The sequence below is a fragment of the Drosophila eugracilis genome, unplaced genomic scaffold (assembly GCF_018153835.1).
Source record: "Drosophila eugracilis isolate 14026-0451.02 unplaced genomic scaffold, ASM1815383v1 contig_386, whole genome shotgun sequence".
Lineage (NCBI taxonomy): Eukaryota > Metazoa > Arthropoda > Insecta > Diptera > Drosophilidae > Drosophila > Drosophila eugracilis.
Window position 1 is genome coordinate 376360 of NW_024573245.1, and position 16576 is coordinate 392935.

Here is a 16576-nt window from a genome sequence, read left to right on the forward strand (position 1 = left end):
GAAAATTATTTCACAATTAACATATTTTGGTTATCATCGGCACAGACGCTACCTTCGAATGGTTCCAGATAAAGTTGACTTGGAGTCAATTCGATTGATTATTTTGAAATTGGTTATTGGTCGCGACTTCGTCTTTTAATTATATTTCCCCATCATGACAGGTTATATTTGAGTTTAAATTCATATCCGCAATTGTGCGAGATAAAGTACTTTATTGATCTGGTCTTACAAAGTGGCCCTGAAAGTAAATTGTGTTTTTATCGCGAATGACGTAGGCAAACGGATGATCGGCATTAAACTCGAATGGACGCATGCAATTTCCACACTTGAATCGTGTTATTACAACTGCGGATTATACAAATTTATTTGTATCAAATATTAACAATCACAAAACGACCAAATTACCTGTTGCAGCAGCTGCCTCGGCACCTTCCTCATTTACTTCTATAAAGGCCTTTTGGAGCGCTTTGCCAATATAGCCAACTTTTGCTGTTACCATCCCACTTAAGTCTGCAGCTGGCGTGAACGCATCTCGTATGCCCATCTATTTTTATAAGTGTTAGGATTAAGTTACAATATATACTAAATACTCACTGTCGAGAGAAGTAAATTTAGGTTTGCAGAAAATTCGATTTTAAACTTGGGAAGACTTAAATTTACATTAGTTTTCTTTAGGGGCTGGGAGAATCCTGGGATCTTTTTCTCCAATTCTTGTAGGCCATCAACTTTCTCCGGCAAAAAGATGACCATCGACAGACTCGAATTCCGGTACGGAAGTTCGATCACTTTGGCATCTAATTCTGGTATTCCGCATTAAATCCGCCCGATAATGACATCATCTGGACAGGAACGCGTTCTTGGCTGGCAGTTCGGAAATCGGCATTCTTGGTATTTTTGGGATCAAATTCGTATTGCCACTGGCCTTTAAAGTAAATTGCATTAACAAGTAACACTACTAGATCCGACAAATCAGCACTGTTAACTATGTCTTGGATCCTGCCGTGTGTCTGATTATTAACCCACTCATTGATAATCGAAACGGCACGCTCGACATTATTTAAGCTAATAGACTCCGCTTCGGCCTTAAAGGAATCTTTAACCACTTGGTTATATTCCGGAGTTAGCTTGTAAGAGTTGCTTACGTATATGCGGTTTGCCAGATCAAGGATGGCAACTTTTTCTCGTTCTTTGAGATTTGTAAAAAATGCTTTGTATTTGGCAGCCACTTCCTTTTTGTCCGCTGACAATTTTAAAACGTCCCTCATTTCCTGGGCTGTGTTTCCCTCAGCTGCCATGTAGACCATGCCCAAGCTAATTTCAGCGGAAAGGGGCGATGAAATCAGATTCTTGTCTGCATTTTCTTTTGCCAAGAGTTGGTAAAAGTCATCAGTAAATCGTCCAGCCACTGACGTGGCCAAAAATATCAAACCTGAGAAGAAAGGATTTGAAAATATTTGATATTTTAGAAACATAAGTTTGTGTACTTACACAAATACTTCATTTGGATCTCCCTTTTAAACTAAATAAGGGTTCTATGAGATGCGCTTATATATACTCTGTATTGTAATCTAATTAGCTTCACATTGAGTCTTCCAATTCAACCGGTTCTAAAGGATTTATTTATATAATAGTTATAAGTTGGGAGCAGCAGAAGTTTATTTCAGTAGCCGCTCCACCCCAACCTTGAATTTAAACATGTTTCCTTATTTTTTTGTCAATACATAAAACACTTCAAATCGCAAATGAATAGCGTAATTTAATAAACATAATTAATAATAATTTGTTCAACAGAGTCCTGGGTATCTGACCGTCGTGATACCTCTATCTTACCTAAACCTTCTAATGATTTAAATTTACTTTGAAGAAAGTGATTTCTATGACATTCCGGATAAACATTTACCAAAAAAAAATGGTTACATTTTTCAAAGAAATCTACTATTTTATTGAACAGATGTGATCTGCAATGCCATCGGTGGAATCTTCAGAGCATTTCTGAGTCCAGATCAAGCCGCACTTGCTGCACCGTCGGCAACACAATGATGAGGCTGAGCATTTCGTTTTCATGCCCTGCAACTCCTCCTGGATATCCTTGATGGCTTGTCGCTCGCGGTGCGTTTGCCTTGGAGCTTTGTACAGGGCGCTGAGCGGTCTTCTGTTTTTTAGAAATTGCTGTTCCTGTTTTCTACGCTGCTCGCGTTCTTCCTTTTTTGCGGCAAGCTGAGCCTTTCGTTTTTGTTTTCGGACAGCGGCTAAAAGAATCTCTGTAGGAGTCTTGGCCTGTTGGGCAATGTAAGTGGCCAACATCTCCCGCCTTTGTTCCAGAAATGCTTCACTAAGGTCTAGAGGATCAATGTGGATGCTTTCACCTGAACATTTTGCAAATAATTCCTCCTCTGCCTTTTGTAAATAGTTTTTGATTTGCATGTCCTTTTTCCTTTTTTCCCTTGAAAGCACCTCCATTTGATGGCTAATGTATTGAAAATTTCTCTCCAGGATTGGCAGCTTCTCCTCATATTTTTCATCAGAGATGTGTTTGCCAAGTGATAGTATTAGGATGTTGTAGTGCTGAGGATCAGTTTTATATTTCTTAAAGATCTCGAGATCTTTCCCATCTTCAGGCACCTGCCTACCCATGATCATGATATTCATTAGCTCTACGTCCTTGTCAAATATCCTAGATCTTAACATATCCATTTGCGTTCGAATAAAGGATTCATGGAGAATCTTAAGTTGGGAATCTCCTGTGTTAGATAGCTTTTTAAAAAGAGGAAAAGAGCCATAGGTATTTGGTACCTGGTAGCTGGATCTCATATTCTTATTAGCCATTTGGGGCTTTTTTGTTCCTGCTTCTGGCCGTCCAACGGTTTGCTCGATTTTGAGCCACTTGACATTATTGTGTAACAGCTTTTGAACATTGTGAATATATCGCCACTTGAGAATTTTTTTAAGTTTTTCAGCATCCTCGGGAGTTTTGGCATTTTCGGACCATCCTTTATGCGTCTCCACCAAATCACTCCACACAGCATTCATCTGATCCGCTGGCTTTATCATCGATATCTTTCCTAAAAAATTGTTAGAAGACATTCTTGTAGCGTCGAAATTATTAACAAACTTTTTTGATTCATCTAAAGTTATTGTCTTTTCTTCATTTAAACCGTTGATAATGGCAGTGGCCATTGCTGACATGGCTGGCTGCTGTGCGTTATTCTTTTCCAAGCTCTTAGTGGATTCCGTAGACAGTCTTTTATTAAACTGGGAAAAATAATCCTTGCTGTTTCTTTGAGTTAGAAGCTCTCTTTTAGAAGGATTAAAATTTGGTAGTTTTCTTTTAAAATCACTTTGTCGCTTGGGTTTAAACCTAAAAGCATGGTAAATGGATTTCAAGTTTTCGTAGGTAAAAGATCGATTATTTGATTTGTCAATGGTAGACATTTTCTTGCTGGAGCCCATTTCTGTTAAGCTTTTTGACCCAGCAGAGCTTTTGGATAAAATACTTTTCAATTGATTGGTTATACCATTATCTGAAATCTCCTTTAATTTATTTTTATGGATTCCTGAAGATGTTTCTGTAAAATTTCCTAGGACCTTTTCTTCTGAATTGTATACAATTTCATTCAGATTTTCCTTAATTTTAGGTTTCGTTTGGTCGTTATAAGATTCTGTTGAATATTTTTGAAAATTTTCTTCAGACTTATTTATAAATTTTTTCGTATTTTCTTTATTTTTAGGTTTCTTTGGAATAATATAGGATTCTGACGAATTTACTTCATGATTTTCGTCTTTGTTTTTAAATCTATTCATATTTTCACTAATTTTAGATTTCTTTTGAATAACTTTGAACGTTTCTCTTAAATTTCCTTGAAGATTTTGATCTGATTTATTTTTAATTTTATTCATACTTTCCCTAGTTTTAGGTTTCTTTAGATTGATAGAGGATTCTGAGGAATGTCCATTAGGATTTACTTCCGATTTATTAACATATGCATTTTCTGTAATTTTAGGTTTCATTAAATTATTATAAGATTTGGTCAAATTAGACCGACGATTTTCCTTCTCGGATATATTTAAAAATTTATGTTTTTTTTCTTTAATTTTAGATTTCTTTGGGTTGATGTGGAATTCTGGTGAATTGTCTTGAAGATCTCCTTTGAATTTATTAACAAATTCCTTTATATTTTCCTTACTTTTTATATTCTGCGGCTCGCCGTAGGGTGTTTCCCTAAGATTTCTTTCAACATTTTCTTCAATGTTAACTGTCATATTTTTCAAGATTTTTAAAGCTACTTTAGGTTCTGACAAGTCAATGGAGCCTCTGTGATCCTTTAAATAGTCACTTGAGTCAAAATAATTAGCTTCTTTAGGTATAATCCGTTTACCAAACTTCTTTCGTAATTTAGTCACATCACCAAAACTACTTCCCTGTCCCACAAGTTCTGGATAGGTTATACCGAATTTTCTTTTGTTTGTCATTTCATAAGGTGATCGTTTTATTTCTTTAATGCCATTAATATCCTCTTCTGTATTGATTTTCTTGTGAATTTTAATGGCTTTAAAAAATTTCACGATGGGTTTTTCAAAAGACCTTTTCTGAACTCGTCCTTTTGGTACATTTTTCCCTCCCAAACCGAAATTTAAAATTATATTTTCTGCCCATTTAAAACAATTTTCAGCCTCACTTCTATTGCCCTTAGTTAACCTTCTTATTAATTTCAGTTGAGATTGCAAAATCTTCCCTTTTTTAAAGCAATCTAGGCCATAAATTTCTTTATATAAATTTTTGAAATATTTTTGGAGATATAGACTGTGTGATTTATGACTTTCCAATTTTCCCAAAAGTATATTTAGCGCTCTGCCGTTGCGTGCATTATTTAGATTCATTTTATGCAGATTTTGATTTTGATGCCGCAGCAATGTTATGGATTCAGCTAGCAAGAATCGGCACTTATGCAGGGACATCCTATAAATCTTCCTTTCAAAAGAGTCATTTTCCATCAAAAGTCTGCTTATGAGTTGTTGCCCTCGAGGCGCTTTAGACTTGCGCCCCTTCATGTAAGACGATTGGAAAGAAGCAGGTCGACCATAATTTCGTTTCAAGACCATGTGTAAGCCTTTATGCAGGTATCACATGCAAAAAGAAAATCACGGATCAGTAATAAACTCTAAATAAAACTGACGTTTTTATCAAGGTTTCTGCGAAATACTTAAAATCTGTTAGTGAATTGATACACATCTCCCTTATAGCATAAGCATATCATTAAAAGCCAAAACATCCATCCCACTTAATTTGATTTTTATAAAGCTCCATTTAATTGATTTATTAAGAATATTAAGCTTATTTTTTCTTCGCTTTAGCTGATTTCTTTAAAATCTCTGCTGCTTTGGCCTTGTTCAGGTGCATCTGTTCCAGGTCTTTTTCCCTCTGAGGAATAATTTCTACGGTGTTGGGAATTCGTGGACATTTTTCTGGTTTTGGTGCCGACTGTGATGTTGAAGGTTGTTCCGAATCCGCTTCTGCTGTTTCAGTAGCAGCCTTTCGTTTCCCACGCTTGGGGCGAGAAGTCTTTGCCGTGTCCACATTATCCACATTGGCTACATCATCATCTGCTGCCGGAGCTACCTTCGCGCGTCTTCCGCGAGTCACCTTCCTTGGCTTCTCTGGCGTTTCGTTAATCTTCCCCGTCATCTTATCAATAGCCAGTTGGACACGTTTGCTGACCTGCGGTTGCTGAACTCGCAAAGCACTCTTGGTCGTAAAGTAGTTACGAATGGAACCCTGAATTTTCTTTTCATTGATTTTCTTCATAACGGGCATAAGAATATCATCTGTTTTCGAATTAGTCCAGCCAAAAGACTTTCGCGCGAATTCCCTTATTGATTCCACATCAGGGGTGCCCCAGCTGAATGCATCTCGATTGTCGTCGATCGTGGGCGTTAAATAGGCCTCTACTACTGCCCCGTTGGGGAATCCCTCATGCAGTTCGATGTTCTTTAACTTCTTGCGAAGAGAAAGGCGTGCCGAGCTTCCAGGAGGAAGATTACTGCTTTTGTGCGCCAGCCACCAATCCCGAAACTTCGTTAATGTTTGCAGCACTGATTGGTTGCAGACACCCTGGGCATTCGCATCCTGTCCAGAAAACGATGCCAAAATCTCTAAGGCTGTCACAGCGCCAATACCATGAATACCCGTGGTGTAATCACTGCCCACCAAACATGCCAACTGAATCAGTTTGCCCCTGTTGCAGTTGAAAGTTTGCTCAATCTGTTCTGCACGAAACTCCATCACGTGCTTATTTTGGGCAAAGAAGTTCTTGTAGACGGTTCGACCACCAAACAGCCAGATATCACTGTCATCCGTTATGGTTCCGTGGGTAAGATCGGTGGCATTGAGAAAGGCGCATTGCGCCTCCGCCTCCATCGGAGCCACAATGTACGGGATGCCGAAAAGGCGTAATAGCTCCTGGCAATCGATGCTCATGCGCTGGCTGATGGACATGCCCATGCGGTCCTGTCGGTTACGCTCGATCTCTAGTTCCTTGCGTTCCTGAGCCAAGTTGGTGGCCATCTCCTGCAATTCTTCGGAGGTCTTCTGCGATTTCAAGGATTCGGCCGCATCTCTTATTAACTCCTATACGATAAAAAGTAAAGATATACAAACGAAATACATAAAAAGACAGGACTTACCTCAGGATCTACAGTTTTTTCATATTCCGTCTGCTTTTCTTCGAAGAGTGATTTCGAAGCCTTACTGGATTTTTTCGTGGGAGAAACTTCCTCATCACTATTGTCCTCCCTATCATTAGCCCTTTTACGTCCAGACCTTGGTGTTCTTTTTCTATAAAAAGGCTTAGGGGTCTTTGGCGTTCCAGGAGGTGTTTCATTCGTCGATGGAGATTTATCAGGCGTTCGTTTTACCACGTAACTGGTCTCAAAAAAGTCCTTAATAGATTTGTTTTTGCTGGGCGTTTTATTTGGCGATATTCGATTCTTTTTATTGTCGTCGCTGTCGCACAACTCAATTACTTCTTCCTTTGGAGCTGCCTTCATCGCTTTCGATGTCCATTCATCGTCTGAGGATAATACGATGGCTGCAGAATTGTTAAGCTTAATTTGATCCAGACTGATGTTCTTAACTTCGGCCATCTTCATTTTCAGATCGTCTAATATAGAGCTGAGTTCAACCTTTGGTTTTGTTTCCTCTGTTAAGTTTAAATGAATATTTTTAACTGCAGCGGTTTCCCTTTTAAGATCGTTTAATATGGAATCAAGATCAGGTTTAGGTTTAACTTCAGTGGGAGTAAGTTCCTGGCTGTCTTTCAATTCGATAATATCATCACTTTCTCTTATTTGATTAGTTACTTGATTATCTACAGTTGTTTTTGATGTAACATCCTCCTTAGACTCTAACATGATTTCCTCACTGTCTTGAACCTCTATAAAATCATCATCGTCGTCACTTTCACTTTTTCCCATATCCTTGGCATCCTCTTCCTCAAATATATCCGCGAACAAATCATTAGAATCTTTTAAGTTTTTAGTGATATCAACACATATTTCAAGACCCTCCTTAGCTTTACCAGGCTCTGGAGCTTCCATAACATCCTCCAAGTCTGAGTCAGTATCTGTATCTATAATTTCAACTTTATCTTCATTTATATTGTTTTTGCTTTCCTCAATCGCTTGGGAAATTTGTTTGCTTTCCTCAATAGCTTGTGAAATTAGTTTGGCTTCCTCTATCGAATTGTTTGCCATATCAGTTTTAAATATGGTGGTTTCGAACATCTTCTCTAGACTTTGGGTATCATTAAGCTGAGTGGTCTCCATGATGTTGCCAACCTCCTCGACGTTCATACCGCCGTATTCAATCATATATGTCCTTGCTGGTCCCTTGGCGGCATGCCGCAATTGCTTGCTCTGAGCCCGGTTCAGGCGTAACTCTTGGTCCGAATCGTATTCATAGTCCTTCTCATCGTACACTTTGGTCTCCTCCATTGACATGGACAATGCTTTTGCTAAATCCTCATCGAACTCCGTACCTAGTTCAGTACTATTACTTGACTCTTTCTTAGTGGATGTACTTGGCTTTTCATCTTCTTCTGCAGGCTCCTCCTTAATCATCTCCATTTTTACCTCCTGCTTGGTGCTCTCCAAGGCCTTTTTCTTCAGATCCCTGACCAGCAGGAATCGTGTGTGTTCATCCGAGCTGATCTGTCGAGTGCTCTCTTCTATGGCCGTTGGCGTTACGATACCCTCCTCGCTAAAGAAGTTGCACAACTCCGAATATGTTAGTGTATGTCCACCCATCTCCTGTTCTGCCTGTTCCAAGCTCTCCTGAACGGCGCGACGTTTTAGAAGACGCTTCATTTGAAAAGAACAGAAGTCATCACTCTTGGCGGGCAACTCATGCAGCCGTCCCCAAGAAGACTGCTTCCGCGTCTCCTTTATGTCTGTTAATATCTCATGTCGCACGTCGGCGGGTAGATTGCGAAAGTGCTGACTTTTGACATCAATGGCCTGCAAACTAGAGTTGTAAGAATGTCGAGCGGTTGATTCATCAAAGGAGCTATCCGAGGTATCCCTGTCGCTTTCGCTGGGATTGTCCTGTTCCACAGATGCTGCCGGGAGTTCCGGCAGCTTAAACAAGTCATCCTCGTCGTTCTTCTTGGCTGGTGGCGGTCGCTTAGCCGGAGACTTTAGCAGTAACTCTGCATTTTTTCCCAGTGCCTGCTGAACAACTTTTTCCTTTGCCAGGGATTTCAGAAGCAGGTCCTGAATACGATCGGCTTCGTTGCTGAGCTTATTCCTTTGCTGCTGACGACGGGCCTAGAAATTTGATCCAAAAACGGATACAATTTATAGGTTTGTCTTAGTACAAATTATTTTAAAACTTACAATGGTATCCCTTTTAAGTTGTGGCACGCACCCATCGAAAATAAAAACCGGCCGCACACGATAATATAGTAACTTACAGAGCCGATGGAACAAACCTAGTAAATGGGCATTACTCAATGCCGATCCCTTGTTGTCCTGAAAGCCCTTTACAACCTGGTGCAACCATATAGATATATCTGGAAAATATACAGCACTCTAATCAAGAATATTTCATTAGTCGGCGAAATCCATGCTTACCCACTGCCAAGATTTTACCCTCCAATGTCTCCACAGGCACTGGTTTCCCACACGGCTCAATCAGCTTCCACAGGCCCGTAACACCCATCTCATTAATAAATATTTGTTTTAATAAGCATGCACAATAATATCTTATTAAACTTAAAATAAATTTCCTACGAGCTTAGGACGCAGTTTGTTGTTGACCAGCTGTTAAAAGAGATGCCATTTGCGAAAATGTCAGTGATTCCCAATGTAGTGACTTTTATGAGTGATTTTATGGTCACATAAATATTGTTGTTAAATGAGTTTTATTATTCTTACTATAGTTTTGTATACCTTTTTAATGGCTTTATTTTCTTCTATTTCGCCTCTGGCCATTGTTCGGTAACTTAAAATTTAAAAGTTTATACATACAAACATGGCAACAAACTTGGAATTAACGCTACTTTGTTTAGTAACAGAAAAGTCGCAGAATAAAATACCCATATACTGATTGTATTTATTGTACTTCGTTTATTACTAAGTTTGTTATTAAGAGCTAAAGAGGCCAACAGTTCCATATTATTAGGACCATTTGAGATCACTCGTTTGCTTCCTCGCCGGCTGCAGTGCTACTGGCGTTGGGATTCTCCGAGGTGCTCGTGTCCTTCTTGCTGGCCTTACTCTCCTTTTTGTCCTTGACCATTTTTCGGTAGACCTCTAAGTCCTCAGTCAGCGACGGCACAAAGCTTTCGAAGTCTAGCTCAGTTAGGGTCTGAAGGATGTCCTTCGCTGTTATGGTTTTGTGGTTCTGTTTGTGAGCCAAAGCCGTTGAAGAGGAAGTCACAAAAATGGCAAATACAGATGCGGCCCTTGCGATCGCTGCTCGTGCCTCCTTGCTGACGCTTGCTGACTCCGGCAACGATTCCTTGATGAGCCGAGCTATTACGGCATTTGGCAAATTGAGATCCTCGATGCGCTCGACCATTTTGCTTTCGTTTAACTACGTTAATTTGATGTTTCCGAATTTACGTCGAAGCGTCGTTGCTTCCCGCGTAAAGAAAAACAGCTGAACAGCCAGTGTTAGTAAACGTCAGCGTGCACGCATCTACACCCACGATGTGGCAACGCCCTAACTTAGCGCCGCATCGTTCATATCAATTGTTTACACATTTTTATAAATAACAGCCAATAACCCCGGCATAAATGTCCAAGGAGCGGTTCGGGCCTAACTTGAAGCTGTTCCCCGACGAACTTACGTGATACGAGCCCTGTGCGTGAGCCCGCGAACACGCACATGGAGCAGCAACAGGCGACGCCGCCAAAGAAGCGCAGACACAGCGAGTACCACGATCCAGATTATCACCAAACGGAAGTTTCCACCCAGAATCAGGATGAAACCAGTACGGTGGCTAGCATGCCAATCCATAAGAAGCGGCCCAAAGTGGAACAAACGGCGGAGAAGATGGCAGCTCTCCCTGACAAATTTGAACGCATCCGGGAGCTTCTCAGTCTGGAGTTCCAGCGCGAAATCACCAAAAAGGTGGAGCAGCTGGCCGAGATTGACCGACGACTGCTACAAGGACGACAGTTGTTGGACAAGCTTCGCTACCATGTGGTCAACGAGTATTACCGGAAGCAACAGGTTCCCCTTACAGCCGCCGACGTGGCGAAGGTTCGCGGTGAAAGCCTCTTTGGAGACGATCAGGGTGCGCCGCAGTTGCCTCTGCACCCGGCCATCAAGAAAATTGTTGGCAAGCGTCCGGTTCCCATTCAAAATCATCTGCCAGAGCGCACGGCTGCCACCTTGGCCAAGCAAACCATTCGACTAAGGAATCCCGCACATCGTCGGGCTGAAAGGCGGCGACAGCAAAAGATCAAGCAACAGGGCATCGTAACCGACCACTCCAAGGACTCAAAAAAGCAGCCAGAGCAAGGGACTCCGATTCCCGTTAAGCTGGATGAAGAGCAGCCATGCACTAGTCGGCAGGCCCATGAGAGACAACTGGAACTTAATGCCTCTCGGCTAAACAACAAAAACAAGTTTATTTTTGTAGTTGGCAACACATCCAAGTACATTTGCGAAGGTTCTCAAGAAGAAACAAGCGGTGGTCAAGCCTTGATCTACAAGTGGTTGGTTTACATACAAGGCAAAGATCTACCCCAACCATTGGAAAATTACATTAAAAAGGTTGGTATTCCTTTTAAATCCTAAAGACTACCCTTAGAAAACACATTTCTCTTTCCATTTTAGGTTCGCTTTCACCTGCATCATTCCTATCGACCCAACGACATTGTTGACGTGCACCGTCCTCCGTTTCAGCTAAACCGTCGGGGATGGGGTGAGTTTCCCATGCGTATCCAGCTGTTCTTTCAAGACTACTTGCAACAGAAGCCCGTGCAATTGATGCACACAGTGGTGTTGGATAAAACAAGATGTGGGCTGCACACGATGGGTGCGGAGACCACTGTGGAGATATGGCTAAGAACAGAACAGGCATTGACAAAACAGAAAAGTGTGAAATCTCCGCCTACGTCTAATCTGCCGCTTGCAAGTGCTGCTCCTCCAATTGCTGCGGAACCTCTTTTAGAACCTGCACCGTTTCCATCCCCCGTCGGGTCGTGCAAGCCACGAACCATCTCGATTACACAAAATAAGGAGGAATTAGATGACAATCTGTTTGCTGGGATTAACAAAATTGAGCTGAGCGACGACATCGAGCAGATAGAACCCACTGTGCTAGTTTCGGAGCCTCTGAAGTTAAGTTACAGTCCCAGAAAGCAGGCACCCGTTCCATCGACGCCTCCCAGGTCTCAGCTTCGGTTAAATGCGGATCCAGTCAGCGCTTCTCGACCTTCAGTAGTATATCTACCAGTAAACGGCAGAAGTCCAAGGCAGGAATCTTTTCTAGAAAAGAAAAGTCTGGAGTATTCCCCAGTGAAGCACAACACAGAGCCTTCGCCACAGAAAGCATGGCAGGAATCCTTGTCAGATCAGCCCCTTATAAAGCCTGTGCGGAATGGACATCATCAGGGCAAAAAGAATGTTGTGTTCCAAAGAGCTGGAAAGCTGTACATAATTGATCCCTTGCAGCGGAAGATTAAGCAGGCTGCGAAACAACAATCGTTGCTGAAGCCACAATTGAGTCTTCTAAAGCCGCCTTCAGTAACGCGCTGGCATCTATTACTGTGTATTCAGCATGATCATGGGTATGCTAACATGAGCGGCGAGGTGGAGGATAACAAAATACTATCCTATATTGTTACTCCAGTTGTGGAAACACCGTTGCAGAGGAGACCCAGAAGGTTGGAGCACATCTTTGAGAGTGTCGAATTCCAAAACATGCGGAGTGCAGTGGAATTCCTGCTGCGTCGTCTGCCACTTACGGCTATTAATCAGAAGGAGGAGTATCCTTTCACATGTATAACCCTCGAGGAATTCCAAAAGCAAACTGCTTTAAAGCAACGGTGTTTTGAGTACTTGCGGGCACGTCTCCTGCGTCGCTGTTTGATGCAACATCACAATCTGCAGCAGCTGGATGCCAGTGGGATGGAACACTATTGGAGCTTGCGGGAGATTGTAGCGTTCGCCAGGGTCCATGGTTACACACCGCCTCTTAAAGTTTTTTTATCCGGCGTGGAAAAAAGACGGAAACAAAAACTGGCCGCCGAAGATCAACTGGCTCAGCGAGTGCAAGCGCAACTCAAAGGAGAGCCACAGCCGCAACTATCGTCCTTTAGTAGTCTCAGTTCAGGGAATCGGCTGAACATCTGGATAGGCAAGCAATCCCAACGGCTGATTGGACACAATGAAAAGATGCAGGATAAGGAGTTTATTGATGTGCTCGGTGTTGATAAGCCACATTCACACGCGTCGCCCGACATTACTTTTACAAGTAGATCCCTTCAAATGGCGAATAATCGCCAATTGCTTTACCTACCTCCACCGAAACATTTGGATTCGGCCTTGCAGCTGGTTCAAGAAATCTGCAAGGATATCAATATCACTCTAGAGCCGGAGGAATCTCCACCCGGAATCTTCCAGCCGGTGGCCCTTACCGTACTTGGGCAGGTGCTGCGCACTTTTGTAGAAAGATTGGTACGTCGGTCCTTGGCGGCCAAAACGCAACAGGAGACCTTAGAGCACCTGCCACCGGCGGCGGCTAATGCCCAGTTTTGGCTGCAACCGCAGGACATAGGCCGTGTCATTGGTCAGTGCTCCGAGCTGGACTTCCTAGGAAACACACACTTGGGTGTTTCCCCGATGGAACCACCAACTTAAAGTTTTGCCATTGTTTTGAATTTATATTTTATCAAGTGCTCGTTATAGTTCAAATTCTACTGAGATATATATTTATATATATATTAGTCGATATTTAATTAGTCTCTTGTACTCGTTAGTAAGGATAAAACTAAGCAATAAATTATCTTAATTATTTCTTTAAAAAAAAGTTTGGCCAAATAATGGGTTTAATTTATCTTAAACAATAAAACATTAAATTGTAGACTTGGAGATTTATATAACCGACACCTCTGGAAATGTCAGTCAAAAAGCAAAAAAAAAATCCAGTTCAATATGATTCTAATTTGTATTCTCCAAATTTATCAATTACTTAAAGGGGAATTTCTTTGATTTTTTAAAGATTTCAAGCGTGTAAACCTGTAAGTATGCAGCAAAAAATTTCTCACGGATAACTATATTTGATAACTGTTAATGACCGTATTTATTCTCTTAGCATATCTATGCAAATTATTTGCTTAATTTCTGCTTTTGAGCAATTGCATCTCTTGGGGACGCTCTCTTTGCTCTCCCTGCTCACCGTTTGACTTCATTCATATTCATGGCGCATGCCGTTGGGATCCATCTGTTTCTCTGGCTCTGTTTTTCTTAGTCTCTTTCCTGACGTGCGCGCAACAAGACCTAAAATCAAAGCAGAGCAGAGGAGAGCCCGCTTCCCGCGCTTGCTGCTCACTAAATTAACTAATTAATTCTCCCGATAAGTTTACGTATTTAAAATGATTCACGTGTCATTATAATAATTATAATGTCAAAGCCTTTCCCAGGCCGACATTGCTGCTCCAGTACGTCGATAATAGTCTATATTAAGCTTTTGGATCACCAAATTTTTAGTACTATTTTTTTATTTGTGTGTGCATGTGTGTGCTCGTGCGACAGAAAATGTGGAAGCGCTAAAATGTTCTATTTTTATTTTGCAGTAAAATCCACAAGGAGATGCAAGTGTGTAGTATGTTTCTGCTTCTGTTGCGACGCCAAATTGCATTTGCGGCTAGCACGCCGCTCGATCCCTAGATCGTCTTCACCTCTCCATTGACTCAATTTTCCTAGAGGTGGACAATCGGTCCACCCACCAGATATTTTTCGGAACGCCACAAAGCGTTTTCCAATGATGCAAATCCTATTTACTCGGATATTCAAAGTAATTTTCGTGCTCTCAACAATTGTCGCCGTCACAGGTAAGTAATTTCATTTTTCCAGCTGAACTCAGAACACAATAAAATATAAACATCGTTCAGGTTCTCAAACAATAAAAAGCTATTTTTGGCTATAAAAACATAGAAAAAGGCAAAACATAGCTTTACGAAATTCGCAAATGGGGTTTTTCGTTTTATTTTTAATTTGCTTCAAAATGCAATCGATATAGAGGCATACCATTAATAAGAATTTTCTTTAGTTTTGAAAACATAGGTTTAAAAATTATTTTACAGAATGAGCTTAAATTTAAAGGAAGTTGATGTATATTTAATGTAAATCAAACAGCAAACAATTTTATTAATAGTTGCACTTCCAAATATTTTTGACAAAAGGTAGTTGCCAAACAAAGATCAGTTTATTACATAAACACCAGCATTTCTTTAAATTGCTTAGCTTAAAGTGCTGATACTTAATCCGGTTTATTTATATGTGTGCATTTCTTCCTGATTTTTACTAAAATCACTTCCTTTCTGCAGATTGTTGTTCGAGCCGGATCTTACTGCTCCGAGAGCATACGCTGAAAATTGTGCAGCATCAGCACAGCCACATGCATGAGCATGCGCACGAGCTTCAGCAGCAGATCCAGGACACTGCGGTCGAGTTACTCAATCGTCTGGAGCTGCAGCGCAAGCAACTGGAGGCCTCGGCTCAGGAGGAGGCAGAGCAGTTGCATCCCGAAACGGATAATACCAATCCGGAAACGGACAGCCAACAGCAAAATGTGGACAATAACCCTGTGGCCGTTGATCCCACACAGGATTCAGATTACGATAGATCCAGTACTGCAACCTGGTTGACCAACGAGAGCAGCACAATAATCATTGCCTCCGAGACGGTGACAACAACCGAAACCGTTACACACACAGGAGAACCGCCACCTGACCAGAGCTCGACTAGTACGCCCACACCCAGCACACCCAAACCAGTGGACAAGGAGGCCGAGATTCTGATGCTGCCCTGCAGCGAAGCCTACAACACAAGCTTCTGTTTAAACGGTGGCCACTGTTTCCAGCATCCGATGGTCAACAATACGGTCTTCCACTCCTGCATATGCGTAAATGACTACGATGGAGAAAGGTGCGCTTACAAGAGTTGGAATGGTGAGTATCCTCGTATGTCAATAGGTCGAGAGCTATAATCTATTAGGTTTATACCTATCCCCATCAGTCGATTAGAACTAATCTCGTTGATCATTGCAGGTGACTACGTCTACACGCCTCCAACAGTTCATCGAAAGGTCAGGATGGCGCACATAGTCTTCTCCTTCCCCGTACTCATCATGCTCTCGTCGCTCTACGTGCTCTTCGCAGCCGTCTTCATGCTTCGCAATGTGCCAGATTACCGGCGGAAGCAGCAACAACTACACCTGCAAAAGCAGCGCTTTTTTGTCAGATGTTAAAGGACCTCCGAGAAAAAAAGGAGATGTCCTTCTCCTTAAACTTCGATTTGATTTGGAAACACTTTTGGTTTCGCCTATATTCGCCTGATTTTTGGATGGCAAATTCTTTTTGACCATATTTTTCTTTACGTTGCGCAGCGCAAAGTTAACGCTTTAATTTATTGAATACATTTAGTGTACTTAGTAGGATTTTCTATTTAGTTGCAAAAGACGCACAATTAGTATTTGCTTTTCTTTATCATTTCTTAGTTTCGTATTTTTTTCGCTTTAGAAGCTTTCGTTGGAGCTTTTGTAGTTTGTTTGTAGTAACATTTTGTTACGTTAAATTAACCATTACGAAATATTAAGAATGTACTTAAAACATAATCTTAGCGCTTACTCCAATTACCAGGACAAGTTGGGTATTTTTGTAACACTTTGTTACACAACATGTATATTGTAAAGAAAAACTATTTTTTTGTAGTGTATTAAAGAAGAGGAATGGGACTCGACTGAAAAAGAACTAAAACATTCAAAACAGTGTTTCCTTTCTCCGGTTCTTCGTATCGTATATCTCTCTTATATTTCAGCCGGTGGATATGAGTGAAGCACGCTTT

General features: G+C 41.2%; 6 protein-coding genes across 7 annotated transcripts; 2 read left to right on the top strand and 4 right to left on the bottom strand.

Annotated features, from left to right (window-relative positions):
- Positions 1–6: 6 nt before the first annotated feature.
- LOC108106177 (serine protease inhibitor 42Dd-like) lies at positions 7–1501 on the bottom strand. The gene is given in 5 exon segments (XM_017213100.2): positions 7–345; positions 406–544; positions 595–803; positions 806–1429; positions 1489–1501. Coding segments are annotated over 5 exon segments (1119 nt in total). The 3' UTR covers positions 7–211.
- A 375-nt stretch (positions 1502–1876) lies between these two features.
- LOC108106080 lies at positions 1877–4956 on the bottom strand. Its single transcript, XM_017212938.2, has 2 exons — positions 4044–4956; positions 1877–3989 (listed from the first exon to the last, which is right to left on the bottom strand). Exons 1-2 carry the CDS (start codon positions 4954–4956, stop codon positions 1936–1938), a joined length of 2967 nt encoding a protein of 988 aa, XP_017068427.2. The 3' UTR covers positions 1877–1935.
- Positions 4957–5300: 344 nt separating this feature from the next.
- Positions 5301–9516, bottom strand: LOC108106159 (DNA repair protein complementing XP-G cells homolog). Its single transcript, XM_017213070.2, has 4 exons — positions 9127–9516; positions 8890–9065; positions 6682–8820; positions 5301–6625 (listed from the first exon to the last, which is right to left on the bottom strand). The coding sequence occupies exons 1-4, from the start codon at positions 9212–9214 to the stop codon at positions 5333–5335; spliced, it is 3696 nt and encodes a 1231-aa protein (XP_017068559.2). The 5' UTR covers positions 9215–9516; the 3' UTR covers positions 5301–5332.
- Positions 9517–9601: 85 nt separating this feature from the next.
- On the bottom strand, positions 9602–10170 carry LOC108106161 (DNA polymerase epsilon subunit 3). The gene has a single exon (XM_017213072.2). The coding sequence runs from the start codon at positions 10073–10075 to the stop codon at positions 9689–9691; it is 387 nt and encodes a 128-aa protein (XP_017068561.1). The 5' UTR covers positions 10076–10170; the 3' UTR covers positions 9602–9688.
- Positions 10171–10196: 26 nt separating this feature from the next.
- LOC108106160 lies at positions 10197–13538 on the top strand. Its single transcript, XM_017213071.2, has 2 exons — positions 10197–11278; positions 11342–13538. The coding sequence occupies exons 1-2, from the start codon at positions 10385–10387 to the stop codon at positions 13367–13369; spliced, it is 2922 nt and encodes a 973-aa protein (XP_017068560.2). The 5' UTR covers positions 10197–10384; the 3' UTR covers positions 13370–13538.
- A 435-nt stretch (positions 13539–13973) lies between these two features.
- Positions 13974–16482, top strand: LOC108106144 (protein gurken). 2 transcript variants are annotated; one of them, XM_017213038.2, is made up of 4 exons: positions 13974–14169; positions 14305–14562; positions 15058–15681; positions 15781–16482. In XM_017213038.2, exons 2-4 carry the CDS (start codon positions 14493–14495, stop codon positions 15978–15980), a joined length of 894 nt encoding a protein of 297 aa, XP_017068527.1. In that variant the 5' UTR covers positions 13974–14169; positions 14305–14492; the 3' UTR covers positions 15981–16482. The 2 variants fall into 2 exon arrangements, with proteins under 2 accessions (XP_017068527.1, XP_017068528.1); XM_017213039.2 differs by lacking the exons at positions 13974–14169; positions 14305–14562 and adding an exon at positions 14731–14913.
- Positions 16483–16576: the final 94 nt, after the last annotated feature.